Genomic DNA, 16137 nt, shown 5'->3' with positions numbered 1-16137 from the left:
GGGTGCAGGCCACAGTGTGACCTGCAAGCAGGCAGTTGATAGCTTTTGTTTTTAATCCTTTGAGACAGGTTGTTACTATGTAGACCAAGATGGCCTTTAACTCATGCTATCTGCCAGGCTGGTTTTGAACTCCAGGTGCTCATGCTGCCTCCGCCTCCTGAGTGCCTGCTAAGTGTCCTTTTGCCCTCATTGTCTCTCCCAGCATAAACCTGTCTGGAGAGATATCGCTCTAAAACCCATGAAGTAGTGGGCCTGTGTCATTTTTGACTCCCAGAGGGTCTTGTTACTATCTACCTCAGGCTGGCCTTGAACTCTCGGTTTCTGGCATGTTGGGATTGCAGGTTTGTTTAATCGTGCTGGCTTCTGAGGAATCTTAGGCAGTCACGCTTTGTGACCTGGCTGGAAGGCTTCAGAAATACAAACAAAGGAACTTAGGAACAGGACAGTCTGAGGTGGAGGAAAGAAGGGGGGCTCGAACAGCCCAGAGTGGACACATCCTCTCGGGCAGCAAAACCCGAGGGATCAGTTGGATGAGATGCGTGTGTCCAGTCCACGTCACCTCCAGGCTAACTGTCCGTCAGGGCTCGCCACAGAAGTAGCTGAGGGTGGCAGCATGGGCCCAGCACCCCTCACGCACTCCACCCGCTTTCAGTTTCTCCATCACATGCCCAGACATGGGTGGGATTTCCCGGGTGGGATGGAAAGAGGAGGGCCTGCTGGTTGCCTTGCTTCATGCATATGTAGATGCCTTCGAAGAGAACCTGATTGAAAAAAATTGTATAGCTACCATCAGATACACTCCAAATGCCCACTGCTGGATTAACAGGTGGAGTGGTTATTGTGACTAGTGCTGCAGCGAGCCCAGTGTCCAAGGAGCATGCAGGCCTTTCATGTGATCACTGAGGTCCACACAAAGGAGCAGGATGGCCAGGTGGCATGGCGACTAAGGCCACCCAGAGTCTTGCATGTCACCCAGAAGATCTTTGACCTCTCCCTCCTCCCACATCAGCTTCCCTAATGCTGGGATTAAAGACACGTACCGCCACACCTGGCAAATAGACATTTTCCCAGATGCTTTAAGATTATAGGAGTCTGCCAATGTGTGTGTGTAATGTAAATATGTATATATTATAAGTTGTATATGCACATAAGATAGTAAGTAGACAGACAAACAGTTTTCTTTGCAGAGCTAAGGGCTCGTGCACAGGGCTTCCTGTTTTCTAAGAAAGCACTCATTTATGACAGACACCTCATCCCAACTATGTCTTCTGTTTTCTTTCTCTACAGCAGCATGATAAAAATAAGCGAGATTCCCTACTAATGAGCAACAAATTCTGATCCTAGGCGTTTTAAACTACCTGAAAGAGACCTTCACTCATACGCCAAGTTACGACATGAGCCCCGCCATGCTCAGTGTGCTGGTCAAGATGATGCTTGCCCAGGCCCAGGAAAGCGTGTTTGAGAGAGTCTGCCTCCCAAGCATCCAAAATGAGTTCTTCGTGCTGGTAAAGGTGGCTCAGGAGGCTGCCAAGGTACAGGCTTCTTAGTTCTTGTGACTTCTGGGTGGGCAGGATCTGCTGTTAGTAGTGGTGGGGGGAAGAGGATGAGTGTGTGTGTGTGTGTGTGTGTGTGTGTGTGTGTCATAGTCATAGCAGGAGCTCACCCCCAACCTAGGTGTCTTAGTCAGGGTTTCTATTCCTGCACAAACACCATGACCACGAAGCAAGTTGGGGAGGACAGGGTTTATTGAGCTTACACTTCCACATTGCTGTTCATCACTAAAGGAAGTCAGGACTAGAACTCAAGCAGGTCAGGAAGCAGGAGCTGATGCAGAGGCCATGGAGGGATGTTCCTTACTGGCTTGCTTCCCCTGGCTTGCTCAGCCTGCTCACTTATAGAACCCAAGAATACCAGCCCAAAGGTGGAACCACCCACTAGGGGCCCTCCCCACTTGATCACTAATTGAGAAAATGGCCCACAACTGGATCTCATGGAGGCACTTCCCCAACTGAAGCTCCTTTCTCTGTGATAACTCCAGCCTGTGTCAAGTTGACACACGAAACCAGCCAATGCACTAGGCCTACGTCTATTTGGCAGGTTTCTGGTGTTTCAGATACGGATCAGGGAGTCCATCTGCAGCTTAGCCAAAAAAGCAGCCTAATGACAGTTGCTTGATCCTCTGTTAACTGCGATGCTCACAGCAGGAGGACTTGCTTGGCTTCGTGCCCACGTTCTGGAACATTCTCCAGCAGGGGGATTTGGCTTAGAAGAAAGGACTCTTTCTCTGCAGCCAGGCTCAGGAGGGCCCCTGTGCCAGGCCCTCCTTGCCCATCTCCCTTCTCTTTCAGGTGGCAGAGGCCTACCGGCAGCTGCATGCAGCCATGAGCCAGGAACCAGTGAGAGAGAACATCCCGTATTCGTGGGCCAGCGTGGCCTACGTGAAGGCCTACCACTATGGCGCCCTGGCTCACTACTTTGTGGCCACACTCCTCATCGACCACCAGCGTAAGGCTCGTCTCAGCATTGTGGGCTTGCTGCCTTTGGGGGGTGCTGAGCTGATAGGGAGCCGCCATGCTGCCCTGGGCATGTGCACACCACAAAGGCACAAGGCGGAAAGGACACATTGACCCAAGTGGCTGTCGCAGAAGCCTGCGGAATTCGAGGCTGACTCTTAAGGCAAATAACAGAGAAAGAGAGACACTGGGCTTTTAAGGCTACACCTCCTAATCCTTTGCAAACAGTTCATCAGCTGGGGACTAACCGTGCAATATATGAGCCTGTGGAGGCCATTTTGTATTCAAAGCACCACCTACAGCTATGTGAGTCTGTATGTGGGTTCACACATAGGTGTGCAGTGCCCACAGAGGCCAGAAGGGGGCGTTGCGTGGCCTAGAACTGGAGTACAAGCCGTTGTGAGCAGTTGTGAACTGCTTGAGGTGGGAACTGGAGTCTTTTGCACCAGTAGTGTACTCAACCACTGTGCCATCTCTCCAGCCCCAATTTTTATTTTTTTTATTATTATTATTAGTATTAGTATTATTAGTATTCCACACGCCTCTACCTCCTGAATACTGGGATTAAAGGCATGTGCCGCCATCACCTGGCTTATTTTTATTTTGGTAGTTTTGGGGGATGGAATGACAGGGTCTTACTCAGTGGTGTTTATTTTAATTCATTTAATTACATATCTACTTAGAGATGGGGTTTCCCTATATAACTTAAGGCTGTTCTTGAACTAAAGACCCCTCCTACAATACATGTCTTCCAAAGGTTTTTTTTTCCTTTGTTTTGTTTTTCCGAGACAGGGTTTCTCTGTGTAGCCCTGGCTGTCCTGGAACTCACTCTGTAGACCAGGCTGACCTCGAACTCAGAAATTCACCCGCCTCTGCCTCCCAAGTGCTGGGATTACAGGTGTGTGCCACCACACCCGGCTAGATTTTAAGTTTTTGCTACCACACCCATCCTCAAAGAGTAATTTTGCTTCGCTTTGTTTTGTTGGGACTAGATGTCATGATGTAGCCCAAGCTGGCCTTCTTAAACCCCTGTTCTGTCTGTCTGATTCTGAAGTGCTAGGATTATAGGTGTGCATCATTGTAGCCAGCTAAAGCAATATATTTTTATTTTAATTAATGAGTGTGTGTATGTGTGTGTGTGTGTGTATGCCACAAGCATCTTATGAGGCCATAGATTTTCTACACACACACACACACACACACACACATACACATATATATTATTTTATTTTATTTATTTATTTTTAAATTTTATTTCTATAAGTACACCATAGTTTGTCTTCAGACACACACCAGTACAGGACATCAGATCCCATTACAGATGGTTGTGAGCCACCATGTGGTTGCTGGGAATTGAACTCTAGAAGAGCAGTCTGTCCTCTTAACCACTGCGCCATATACATGATACTCTAAATGAATCAAAATTAATACAAAAAATTATTGATTAAAATTTTAAGCCAAAAATCAGGCATGGTGGTACATGCCTAAATCCTGCCATTCTAGAGGCAGGTGGATCTCTGTGAGTGTGAGGTGAGTCAGGTCTTACAGAGCGAGTTCCAGGACAGCCAGGACTATGTAGAGAGACCCTGTCTCAAAAAACAGAATATTTTTTTTTTTAAAAGATTTATTTATTTATTTATTATATGTAAGTACACTGTAGCTGTCTTCAGACACACCAGAAGAGGGGTCAGATCTCATTACGGATGGTTGTGAGCCACCATGTGGTTGCTGGGATTTGAACTCAGGACCTTCGGGAGAGCAGTCAGTGTTCTTAACCTCTGAGCCATCTCACCAGCCCCCAAAAAACAGAATATTTAAAAAAAAAAAAAATTGGGGCTGGAGAGATGGCTCAGCGATTAAGAGCCCTGACTGCTCTTCCGAAGGTCCTGAGTTCAAATCCCAGCAACCACATGGTGGCTCACAACCATCTGTAATGAGATCTGATGCCCTCTTCTGGTGTGTCTGAAGACAGCTACAGTGTACTCACATATAACAATAAAATAAATCTTTAAAAAAAAAAAAATTACATCAAAACAGGAATTGCACAAAAGGTCTGTGTTGAGCTTCAGAATGACTGCTATCTTACTCTCTGGGCCTGTCTTCTGTTTGAATAGTGTCCTGCCATCTGGAGAGGCTGTCTTCAGGCTCACAGTCCTTAGCCTCTCAGTGCTGTGTATAAGGTCCCCATTCTACGTAATTCCTTCATTTTTGGCATTTTAAAAATCATGTAACAACAACAACAACAAAACAACAACAACAACAACAAAATTATGGGGCTGGGGTATATTCCCATCCCAAGCATCGCATACACAGACTCAGCACTAATGGTCACACAGGCTGGGCATGCGGCTGGGCATGCGGCTCAGTAGTTAGGCTGCATGCCTAGTGTGCAGCAGCTCTCGGCTCAGTCCATACCGTCGAAAAAGCTGGCTGTGGCGGTATATGCCTATAACCTTCACACTTAGAAGGTGGAGGCAGGAGGATCAGAAGTTTAAGGTTATCCTTGACTACATAGTGTCAGGCCAGCCTGAGCTACTAGAGACCCTATAATCCAATAATAAAAAAGACTTCTTGCAAGGAGGAAGAAGTGAAGAAGGAGACCTATCAGGAGGTCTGCAGCCCCTGACAGGAATGTAGATAGGGCAGCCGCTGGGCCAGCGACGTACAAGGAGGGTGCAAGAAGGTTCCCTATAATGTTCAGCTTGGAGAGGGAGCTAAGAGGAGGTTGGTCTGGAGTCGAATCCTGAATCCCCAGTATGTGGCTAGCTGTCCCCTTGGGAACAGAGGCTTGGGACCTAGTAGCCTAGGCTCTGTCAGATAGAACTCGGGTCTAGGCACTGTCTCCACAGTGAGGGAATGTAACCCGTGGCTGTCTTTGCAGTAAAGCCAGGCGCAGATGAGGACCACCATGAGAAGTGCCTGTCCCAGCTCTATGACCGCATGCCGGAAGGGATGAGGCCTCTGGCCACGCTGAAGAACGCTGGACAGCGGCTGCTGCTGGGTGCGTAGGCTTTGGGGGGTTAGGGGGGGTGGGGCAGGGCTCTGTTTGCTTCTCAGCACTTCCTTCTCACACACTGCCCGGAGGTGAGGCTCCAAGAGACAGCAGGCCTCCCAGCACTGAGGAACTGCTAGCCCTAGCTGCAGAAGGCCTTCCAGAGCTGTTCTTCCTTCCATAGCCTGGCCCTTAACTACCTCCTGACACCGTAGCTGTCCATAGTTGGCACTCAGCCACACTGCTGTGGAAACTTGTTGTTCCCTTCTCTCCCTCCCCTTCTTCTCCCCCTCCCCTTCAGTCTTCTCCTATGCCTCTCCTTTCTCCTCTCCCCTCCCCTCCCCCTCCCTTCCCTCCTCCTGTCCCTTCTCCTCCTCTCCTCCCCACCCTTCTTTCTTCTCTGAACTCCTCTTCTCCTCTCCCCTTCTCCTCCCTCCCCTCTCCATCTTCTTCCTTTTTCTCCCCTCCCCTCCCCACCCTTCCTCTTCTTCCCCCCCTTCCCTCCCCTCTCCCCTTCCCCTCCCCTTGCTTCTTTCAGACGGGTCACACTATGTAGCCCTCACTGGCCTGAACTCTTGGTAGACAAGCTAGCCTCGACCTTGCAGACTTCTGCCTGCCTCTAGTTTTCTTTCTGTTCAATTCATTCATCCCGTCATTCTTTTCTCTTTGAGACAGCACAGCGGTGAACTCCTGCATCAGCATCCTTTGTCCACGCCCCGCCTCACTTCCTTTCCAGTTTTTTCTCAGAATTAGGGATTGAACAAAGGGCCTCATGTATGCTGGGCACATACATCACCCCTAAACCAAACCCCTGCCTCTTTTATTTCTTTTCATATGGGGGGCGGGCAGGGTCTTGATAAGCTGCCCAGCTCTGTAGCCCAGACCAACCTTGAACTTGCCATCCCCCTGCCTCAGCTTCCCAAGTGCTGGTGTGCCCAGCCCCCATTGTTATTGTTATGTTTCATCAGTCGTGAGAGGGAGGCAGCTGGAAATGCAGGATCTGGTCCAGTCCTCTGCAACCGGTTGGGTTTGCGGGTCGGCCTGACCATCCTGTCTAGATGAGAGAGGTTCTCCCTCCCTCTGCGGTGTGTGGGCTGTGCGCCATTCCCTCCTGCCTTTCTGGTCAGCAGATCACAGGGCTCGAGTCACAGAGATTACCGAACTCACTCACGGTGGCTTGACCAAACCCCGCACAGCTCCGTGACATAGGCCTAGCAGAACCCCCGTTCTCATAGCTGTTCTTCTCACTTCTGTTCCTGCGGACCCTGGCCACCTTAGTCCTCTGCTCACATCCTGATAGGCTCCTCCTCCCTGGCCTTGCCAGCACAAGTATGGTCAGCAGTGATCCGGTCCACGTCCTGATCGGATTTATCTTTCTGTCTACCCTCTGTCTAGTCAGAACCCACTTTCCTTGAAGACCTGGTTATGCTCCTGCCCCAGGGCCTTTGCACTTGTTTTTCTTTCAGGAACTTTCTCCTGTCACGTATCCCTAAGGTTTCTGCTTTGCTTTGGAGCTCTGCTTAATAGTTAACCCGGCTACTTGGTTGGCAGAGCCTAGCGTGCATGCAGCCCAGGGAGGGATCCCTAACACACATGAACCAGGGGTGGTAGAGTATGCCGGCCATCCCAGAACTAGGGAGGTGGAGGCAGGAGGATCAACAGTTCAAGGTCAGCTTTGGGACAGAATAAGTTCGAGGCCAGCCTGGGATATTTGTGACTAACATTCCCTCCACCCCCTCTCAAAAAAAAAAAAAAAAAAAAAAAAAACCTCATCAAATACACAAACAAAAACACACAGGATTTTTTTTTCTGAGACATGGTTTCTCTGAGTAGCCTTGGCTGTCCTAGAACTCACTCTGTAGACCAGGCTGGCCTCAAACTTAGAAATCCACCTGCCTCTGCCTCCCAAGTGCTGGGATTAAAGGCGTGTGCCACCACTGCCTGGCTTTTTTTTTTTTTTAAGTGACTTAATTAGAAAGGCCTTTCTTGGTCTGAGAGATGTTTCTATCTGCAGGTAAAGGACATCTGCACCGGGCCATTGGCTACCACGAGGAGTCCCTGAGGGAGGCCAACCTGTGTAAGAAGCTGCGTGGCATTCAGGTGCTCCGGGACGTGCTGTCTGCTGCCCATCAGCGCACTCAGCTCAAGTACACCCAGCACCGAGAGGATGACGACCTTCTGAACTTGATTGACGCTCCTGATATCCTCCGTGAGTGGTGGGAACTGTCTAGCGCCTGGGAGGGTGGGTGCCACACAGCCTTTTATTTGGCTATCTGGCAGAGTTCAAGCAAGGCCTGATCACCAGGGCCTGGTTTTGTCAGGACTGGATTGGGGAGGGACCTAGTGCTATTCCTCTGTTGGATGTAGTGATATACATACCTGTAATTCTAGTATTGAGGAGGTGAGGCAGGAGGATTGCTGTAAATTCAAGGCCAGCCTCTGCCTGGGCCTAATGAAGAGGTGAGGCTCTTAATCCCTTCTACCTTTTCCTTCCCATCTTCAGAGTGTTTCAGCCTCAGTCTCTCTCAGTCCCCGCCTCCTCCCAGTCCCCGCCTCCTCCAGTCCCCGCTTCCTCCTTTGTGCATTGATTCCTTCTCTCCTGGTCTTGTTTTGCGTTCCTAAGTTTGTGTCACTCTGCCCTCTGCTGATCTTCCTGCTCAGTTCACCTTCCCAGCGTTTTCCTGGGCTCTGCTTTCTCTCATTTAGGTTGGGTATACCTCTCCTCATGGGTCTCAGGCCTGCAGAAATGCCTGGAGCCTTACTTGTTAGTCTGAGGCCTGCATATTCCACTAGAGACCACTTCTGCCTCTCTAACTTGGAAGCCAAATGTGTAACTGTTTCTATTTCTGGCCTTGCTCTCTCTCCCTTTTTGTGACCCCCCCAACATTTCTAAATATCTCCCAGGTGTCACTTACTGCAGTGTTGAGGTGGCCTAGACAGTTACTGCTGTACTGGGAAATGTCTCTGCAGGACTTCACTAGCTAGTTTGCTTTACAATGACGATTTTTTTTTATTTGGGGTTGAGAAATGGAGGGTAATCCAGTTGAGTCAGGACCCTCCTAAGGATATAGAAGAAAAACCGGTTCTAGCTGGTCATGTGGGAACCTCCGAATCATTCCCAGCTCCAAAGGATGGGGCAGGTCCCTTTGGAATGGACAGATCTCAGGACCTGCTATCAGACAAGCATCTGTCAGAGTTTCTGTGGCCAGATCCTAGACAAAATGATTAGATCTTTTAGGATTGCCTGGGAGGACAGAAGTTTTAGTTTCTATAGCCTGCTGTGGGGAGGGAGTTATGCCAGAAACTGTGGGTGAAAGCCAAAAACATGTATCATAATATCTCACCCTCCCTGTTTCCGACACCTCTGATCTTGGTCTCCTCGAGAGACCTCCTTGAGCTGGACTCCTGGCTTCTTCTGTATCAGTATTAGCATCTGAGGTCTGCCAGCCTCAATACTCCCATCTGTATTAGCACTGAAGAAGGTGCTAACTTTACCCGTGTTAGAGAAGAGGAAGCACTTGGGGTGTAGCTCAGCGGGCAAGGCACTTTAGAGTCCTACAGGCGGGGTTCAGTAGTAAAGCACCTACCTAGAATCCTCCAGTGGGGGTCTGGAGGCGTGGCTCAGTAGTAAAGCACCTGCCTAGAATCCTCCAATGGGGATCTGGGGGCGTGGCTCAGTAGTAAAGCACCTGCCTAGAATCCTCCAATGGGGGCCTGGGGGCATGGCTCAGCATTAAAGCACTTGCCTATAGAATCCTCCAGTGGGGGCGTGGCCCTGCACACTTCCTTGTTTGTGAGGCCCTGCATTTGATCTCCAGAAGGACAAAATAGAAGCAAGGAGGACATGCTTAGGGATACAAGTTCTTATCCCAGGCCACCCCACATCTGGTGGCAGTACGCATGTCTCTCAAGGGTTCCACTCAGATGCTGTACTCCCCTCTGCCCAGGAGGGAGAGACAAACTCCATGGCAGAATGAAGAACTGTGACTCACAAGCAGCTTTACCACTCTAGCAGCATCCTGTTAGTATCCTTCAGACCCTGGGGGGGTTAGTGTGTGAATGGAGAGAGTCTGCCTTGGTGACTATGACTTCCTGCTAGATCAGCAGTTCTCAACCTGTGGGTCTTGACCCCTTTGGGGTCAGATGGTCCTTTCACAGGAGTCTGCCTAAGATCACTGGGAAACAGAGATATTTACTTTATGATTCACAGCAGTAACAGGGTTAGATATATAAAGTAGCAACAAAATAATTTAATGGTTGGGAGTCACCACAACATGAGAAGCTGTGTTCAAGGGTCACGGCTTTGGGAAGGCTGAGAAGGCCTGCATATGAACAAGCTCCTGGAAGGCAGGGTCGTGTCTGATCTTCTCTGTCCCTGCTCCAGATGGTCTAAGGCTCCCCGTGAAAAGCGTGGTCTCCTTGGGCCAGGCCTGAGGAGTTTTCCGTCTACACTACTGTGTGTTTAAGCCAAGGGGACGTTGTTAGTGTCTTTGGGGGGAGGCCTGAGACCCGAGTTTTCAGGAATGACTTCCTGTGACACACACACTTACCCTAATTCTAACCTTCTTTTCTAGCAAAAACTGAGCAAGAGGCCAGAATAACCTTCCCCGACTTCTCCAAAGTGACAGTGACAGACTTCTTCCAGAAGCTGGTATGTCGGCCACTTAGTTCATAAATTACATGAAGGTTTTTGAACCTTTTTTTTTTTAAAACTGTATTTACTTTATTATTTTGTCTATTTGGGGGGGGGTTGGTTGTTTTGTTGTTTCATTTTGTTTTGTTTTGTTTTTTGAGACTGTGTTTCTCTGTGTAGCCATGCCAATCTTCAGCTCACTATGTAGACCAGGCTGGCCTTGAACTCATAGAGATCCTTTTCTGCTTCCTAAGTGCTAGGCTTAAAAGCCTGTGTCACCATGCCTGGCACTACTACTAAGATTATTTTAGGTTTAGGGGCATAATTTAATTACAATGCTCTTGCCTAGCATTCCTCAAAGCCCCAGTAGAGTGAGAGAGAATATGAATAAATTTCTATAAGATAATCATATTTCAACCATCCTGGCTATGTTAGAAACCATGTAAATACTGTTCTTACATGACTGCACCAGCACGTACTGCCCCCGTGTGACATTAGGCACAATGGAGCTGGTTGGAGAACAGAGGCAGGAGCGTTCGTCCCTTGAATCCATGTGTTTGAGCGCAGCCTAGGCTGCACAGCAATTCAGCCTCCAAAACGTCACCTCATCACCCTCTCTTCCCAAGGGCCCCCTGTCTGTGTTTTCGGCCAACAAGAGATGGTCACCTCCTCGAGGCTTTCGCTTCATCGTGGAGGAAGGGGACTTGGGGTTCACCTTACGGGGGAATGCCCCAGTCCAGGTGCACTTCCTGGATCCTCACTGCTCTGCTTCGGTAAGTGGGAGGACCGACCGGGAGCAGGGAGGAGTCAGAGCCAGCAGCCTGGGCACAAGTAGCTGGGTGGGTGATGGAGTTTGGGGTTTGCCATGTCTAAGGTCTAACTCGAAGCAAAAGACCTTCTGGATGCTTCATACCCACCCTGCCCCTCAGATGAATTTGTATTTCTGGTAAACTTTATGCAAATGTAGGGCTTAGTGCTGGAGCACTTAATTAGCATACAGATGCACCCCTCCCCCCAGAAATCCCCCCCAAATCAAAGACAGACTTACATCAGTGACTGCTTGCACCACTGGGGACATATTCTGGAATGTAATGACTTATCTCTGACATTTACTTAAACATTTCTTTTTAGCTTGCAGGGGCCAAGGAAGGAGATTATATTGTTTCTATTCAAGACGTGGATTGCAAGTGGCTGACGGTGAGTGAGGTTATGAAGTTGCTGAAGAGCTTTGGGGGAGACGAGATTGAGATGAAGGTCGTGAGCCTCCTGGACCCCGTGTCATCCATGGTAAGCACCAGCGCCCTGGTGGCGAGTAACGGGTGGGGGAAGCTATTGGATGGCCCTTGGCATTGTCAGGCCCCCTGCCTTCCCCTCTACCTAGGGCAGAGGCATCTGAAGCCATCCCGTGGTCTCTTCTGCTCAGCATCCCGGGAGGCGCTTGCCCTGGGTCAAAGAGATAACCTGAAAACTGAATTCTTTAATCTCAGGCTAATTAGCCCACTGGTTTTTCTGGTGAAATTCTGTGTAATCACAGGGTAATGCCATAAAAATGTTCAGGTAAAGGTGAGCATATTATGCACCTGGAATTTTATCACCTGGGATGGTGAGGGCCATGCCAGCCTGGGATACACTCTGGGACCCTGTGCCAGACTGATGGCGGTGGGGAGGAAGGGAAGGAGACAGACAGACAGACAGACAGACAGACGGTTGGTTTATACAGAAGGACTAAGAGACCATGACAGTTGTTTCCAGTGAGATCTTGGGAAGTGTTTGGTGCTTCTGTAAGTTCAGGTGTGAAGTTAGAGCCTTTGAGTGTTTGCCCAGGGAAAGGAGGGGACACCAAAGCGTCAATTCTCTTCTGCACTTTGCCACACTTAACAATATGCCATAGACTGTTCATACCATAACAGTTTTCATTCACAGTACTCTGAGCCTAAGCTCTCGTCTCTATTAGTCAGCTTTTCATTACTATAACAGGAGACTAGAGGCAAACGGCTTATGAAACAGAGATTTATTCAGCTCACAATGTAGGAGGTTGAAAGTCCAGATCTCACAGCCCCATTGCTCTGCTCTGTGGTAAGGTAGATGGCGTCCTGGTAGGAGAGACCGTGGTGCAGAACAGGAAGCCGAGGCTTCCAGGGTCCCAGGGTTTCTCCCCTGACTTGCACAGAAAAGCATAGCATAGCTGTGGCTTTGTAAAGAAGACTAACATGGTCTAGTGTCCAGCAGTGGGTACAAGGCTGACAGAGCTTGGACTCAGGTGCGAGTGACAAGAAGGAAGAAGCATAAGAAGAGTGCACAGGGGAAGGGATGGCTCAGCGGCTAACATTTGCTGTTCCTGCAGAAGACCCAGGTTCCATCTCCAGCACCCACAAGGCAACCTACTGCTGTACCTGGCACCCTCTTCTGGCCAACTTGGACCTTGCAGACACTCATACACATAAAATAGCAATATGTAATTGTTAAAAAGAGAGAAAGAAAATAAGGGTGTGCTGAGCATGGCACCAACAGGAGCACAGACTGTGCCAGAGGGAGAGGAAAACCTTTAAGCAGGCTTGCTATGACTGGAGTGGATTACAGGAAGCACAGGGCGAGGCTTGTTGATGGGTGGAGATCAGAAGCCATTTAGTCTTCACAGAAGGGTGCTGACATAGACCAAGGTTTGTTTTAGAAGGATATCTACTGCTTGGATATGGATATCTGGACAAGTGAGCAGTGTTGACATGTGCTCACACTCTTGTGTGTATGTGTGTGTGTATTGTGTGTGTGTATGCGTGCATATGCGATCATATGCAGCATTTGGGAGCTGTATTAGTTAACTTCATGTCACCGTGACTGAAGTAAGGACAGAAGTAAACAACTTAAGAGAGGAGAGGTCGGGCGGTGGTGGCGCACACCTGTAATCCCAGTGCTCTGGGAGGCAGAGGCAGGCGGGTTTCTGAGTTCGAGGCCAGCCTTGTCTACAGAGTGAGTTCCTGGACAGCCAGGGCTACACAGAGAAACCCTGTCTGGGGGCAGGGGCAGCCGGAACTGGCCTGTTTGTCCCCACATCTTGGTAGATCAGCAGATATCACCTTCAAGGCTCTTCTGGGAACATCCATTTCAGCCAACAGGCAGCAGTAACAAAGTTTCCATAGCCTCCCAAAGTGAGGGCAGCCTTGAAAGAGGCAAAAATAAGTAAAGACAACAAGAAGAGGAAGTTTAGACTCACAGAACACTAGGAAGCCATGGAGAATGCCGTGGGCTGGAGACACATACTCAAAATCCGGGGTGACTGGCAGGATTTTGGACAGGCAGACAAGTAAGAAGGGGTTAGGCAGACAGCCGGGCAAGGTCTTGAACATAGTCAGGAGTTCGGACTCTACAGAGCTCGCTGTGCACCCACGACTGATTAAAAGGCTTATTTATCTCTGGTGTTGCCTTGCCTTTGAGTCAGGCCAACAGGGCATGGTTTTAAAAGTGGCCGCTCAGCGCAGAATCTGGCTGGCACCGTGCATGGACCTTGGGTAGTCCAAGGATAGCTCTGAAGCTCAAGATAATGGGGAGAGCAGACCTGTACCCCAGGGTCTTGGTGGGCATGATGAGTTAGAGTAGGTAAAGCCCACAGCACGGGACACAAGAGCCATTTGTGTATACAATAGGTGTGACAATGATACCCATGACAGTTTCTTTGAATATTTATTTATGTATTTTTTAAACACAGGCATGCTCAGTCTGCATGCACACCTACATGCCAGAGGGCATCACATCTCATTATGGATGGTTGTGAGCCACCATGTGGTTGCTGGGATTTGAACTCAGGACCTCTGGAAGAGGAGCCATTCTTAACCGCTGAGCCATCTCATTAGCCCCGTGCCCACGATTGTTATGTTTTGTAGCCAATGAAGACTTCAGATCATGACACTTGACCACTGTTTGCTTTTCAAAGGTTTCTGGTTGTTAATTCTAATTACGAGAAGGTGTGTGTCCACGCGTGGGTATGTATGCACACGTGAGTGAGCACAGGTACTAGGTGCCAGAAGTGGCGGGTCCCTTGGAGCTGGAGTTACAGCTGGTTGTGGGCCTTCAGACGTGGGTGCTGGGAACTGAGCTCACGCCCTCTGGGAGAGCAGCAGGTGCTCTTAGCCACGGAGCCATCTCTCCAGCCCCCGAACATTGTTTTTAACCAGCTCTCCTGCAAAACAAACTTGAATGGTGGGTGCTGGGCGTGTGTCTCAGAATATAACGCTTGCTTAGCATGTCCTGGGTCCCTCCCCAGGCATGGAAAAGCATCAATCAAAGTGGTGAGAACAAGCGGAGGGCTGTTTCCACCCCGATCATTCACCTGCTACTCTTTGTTTTGAATGGTGGGAATCCTACTCCTCCCCTAGAGCGTGTTTGGAGACTACTACCACTGTGGAAAGAATCCATGCATCGTCAGAATGTAGAGCTGGAATCAGGCCCTGACTGTCAACAAGCTGTGTGGCTGCAGCTGGTTAATACCCTCTCTGGGCCTTGGTGGCCTTGGCAGTAGGTTTTCAGAGTTAGATCAGACAGTGGTTTTGAGAAGTGCCCTGAAAGTTTCAGACAGAGGGCAGGGAGGCCTGGGGACTCAGAGGCAGGGAGCACGCCGCCATCTACAGACAACAGAGGAAGGGAAGACCTGAGAAGGGGGCAGACCCTGGAGTGGTCCTGGGAGGGCAAAGGGTCAGCAAAGCTTCTCAAAGAATGTGTGTGTGTGTGTGTGTTTGCACACGTGGACATGCATGGATAGCAGAGCGAGCCTGTGTCTGCCAGGAACGCCTCTGAGGCAGGAATGCAGGGCGTGGGCTGCTACCTGGAGGAGGGGGAGTGGAATCCAGGCAGCTGGGGTCTGTTCTTTGACACCATCACAATTGCTTGTAGGGCAAGGCTCTCCGGAGGATATATGTGTCCTGAGCAGAGAGGATTATAAGAACCATCTCGGAGCAAAGGGCAGGTGGGACCAGGGGAGGACTGGCATGTCAGGTCAAAGGTCATCCAGAGCCACGGGGCCAGGAAAGCCAGTCAGTTTGGGAAATATCCTCTAAACAAGCTGTTTGAAGGATGGAGGGCTGGGGGGGGGGGGGGGGGGAGAAAGGCATCTGGTAGAACTGGAGCTGGCATCCTGCCAGAAGAGGGAGGACTAGAACTGACAGTGTTTGTGAGGAAGCCATTATCATGGTAGAAGGCAGATCAAAGCAGGTCAGAGACTCTCAGAATTCTGGAATCTGGCTCAAGAATTTGGTTTCGTTGTTTTTAATGATCGTATGTCCCGTTGGAGTCTTTGAAAGGGAGTCTTGACCCAAAATTACCAGATTCTAAGGTGTCCTAGCTAGAGTTACTACGGCTGAAATAAAACACCAGGACCAAAAGCAGCTTGGGTAGGAAAGGGTTTATTTGGGTCACTCTTCCATATTACAGTTCATCATCAAAAGCTGGAGGGCAAAGGGGATGGAACTCAGACTCCAGGACCAAAGAAGCCTGGCCAGGAAAGGGTTTATTTGATCCATGTTTCCACAGCACTGTTCATTATCAAAAGATGTAAAGGCTGGAACTAAAGACAAGGCAGGAACCTGGACGCAGGAGCTGATGCAGAGGCCATGGAGGTGCTGCTTACTGACTTGCTCCCCCTGGCCTTCTCAACCGGCTTTCTTATAGACTCCAGGGCCATCCAACCAGGGACTGCACCGCCCACACTGGGGACCCTCTGCCATCGATCCTAATTAAGTGAATGCCCTGTAGGCTTGCCTACAGCCTGATCTCACAGAGGTGTTTTCTCAATCTGAGGTTCCCTCTTCTCCAGTGACCCTAGCATGGGTCAAGTTGACATAAAACTAGCCAGCACATAAGGGCAATCACCATAAATATCCTTCCTTTATGGTTCCCTGTATTAAAAATCAAACAGCTCTTGATCCCCCTCCCTCAGCATCCTGAGTGCTAAGATGTGTAGCACACACTGCCCGACTGTGCTTGACAGAGGTTTAGGTTGGGTTTATTTA

General features: G+C 49.5%; 1 protein-coding gene across 1 annotated transcript in view; it reads left to right on the top strand.

Annotated features, from left to right (window-relative positions):
- Nucleotides 1–16137, top strand: part of Rhpn2 (rhophilin Rho GTPase binding protein 2) — a 60574-nt gene that overhangs the window by 42184 nt on the left and 2253 nt on the right. Inside the window, exons 8-14 of the mRNA XM_052165487.1 lie at nucleotides 1345–1532; nucleotides 2349–2505; nucleotides 5395–5514; nucleotides 7520–7714; nucleotides 10080–10156; nucleotides 10765–10911; nucleotides 11270–11425. Of these exons, the coding sequence (XP_052021447.1) occupies nucleotides 1345–1532; nucleotides 2349–2505; nucleotides 5395–5514; nucleotides 7520–7714; nucleotides 10080–10156; nucleotides 10765–10911; nucleotides 11270–11425 (1040 nt within the window). The remainder of the gene's footprint in view (nucleotides 1–1344; nucleotides 1533–2348; nucleotides 2506–5394; nucleotides 5515–7519; nucleotides 7715–10079; nucleotides 10157–10764; nucleotides 10912–11269; nucleotides 11426–16137) is intronic.

This window comes from Apodemus sylvaticus, chromosome 1 (assembly GCF_947179515.1).
Source record: "Apodemus sylvaticus chromosome 1, mApoSyl1.1, whole genome shotgun sequence".
NCBI classification, from domain to species: domain Eukaryota; kingdom Metazoa; phylum Chordata; class Mammalia; order Rodentia; family Muridae; genus Apodemus; species Apodemus sylvaticus.
This window is presented reverse-complemented; position numbering and strand designations above follow the sequence as displayed.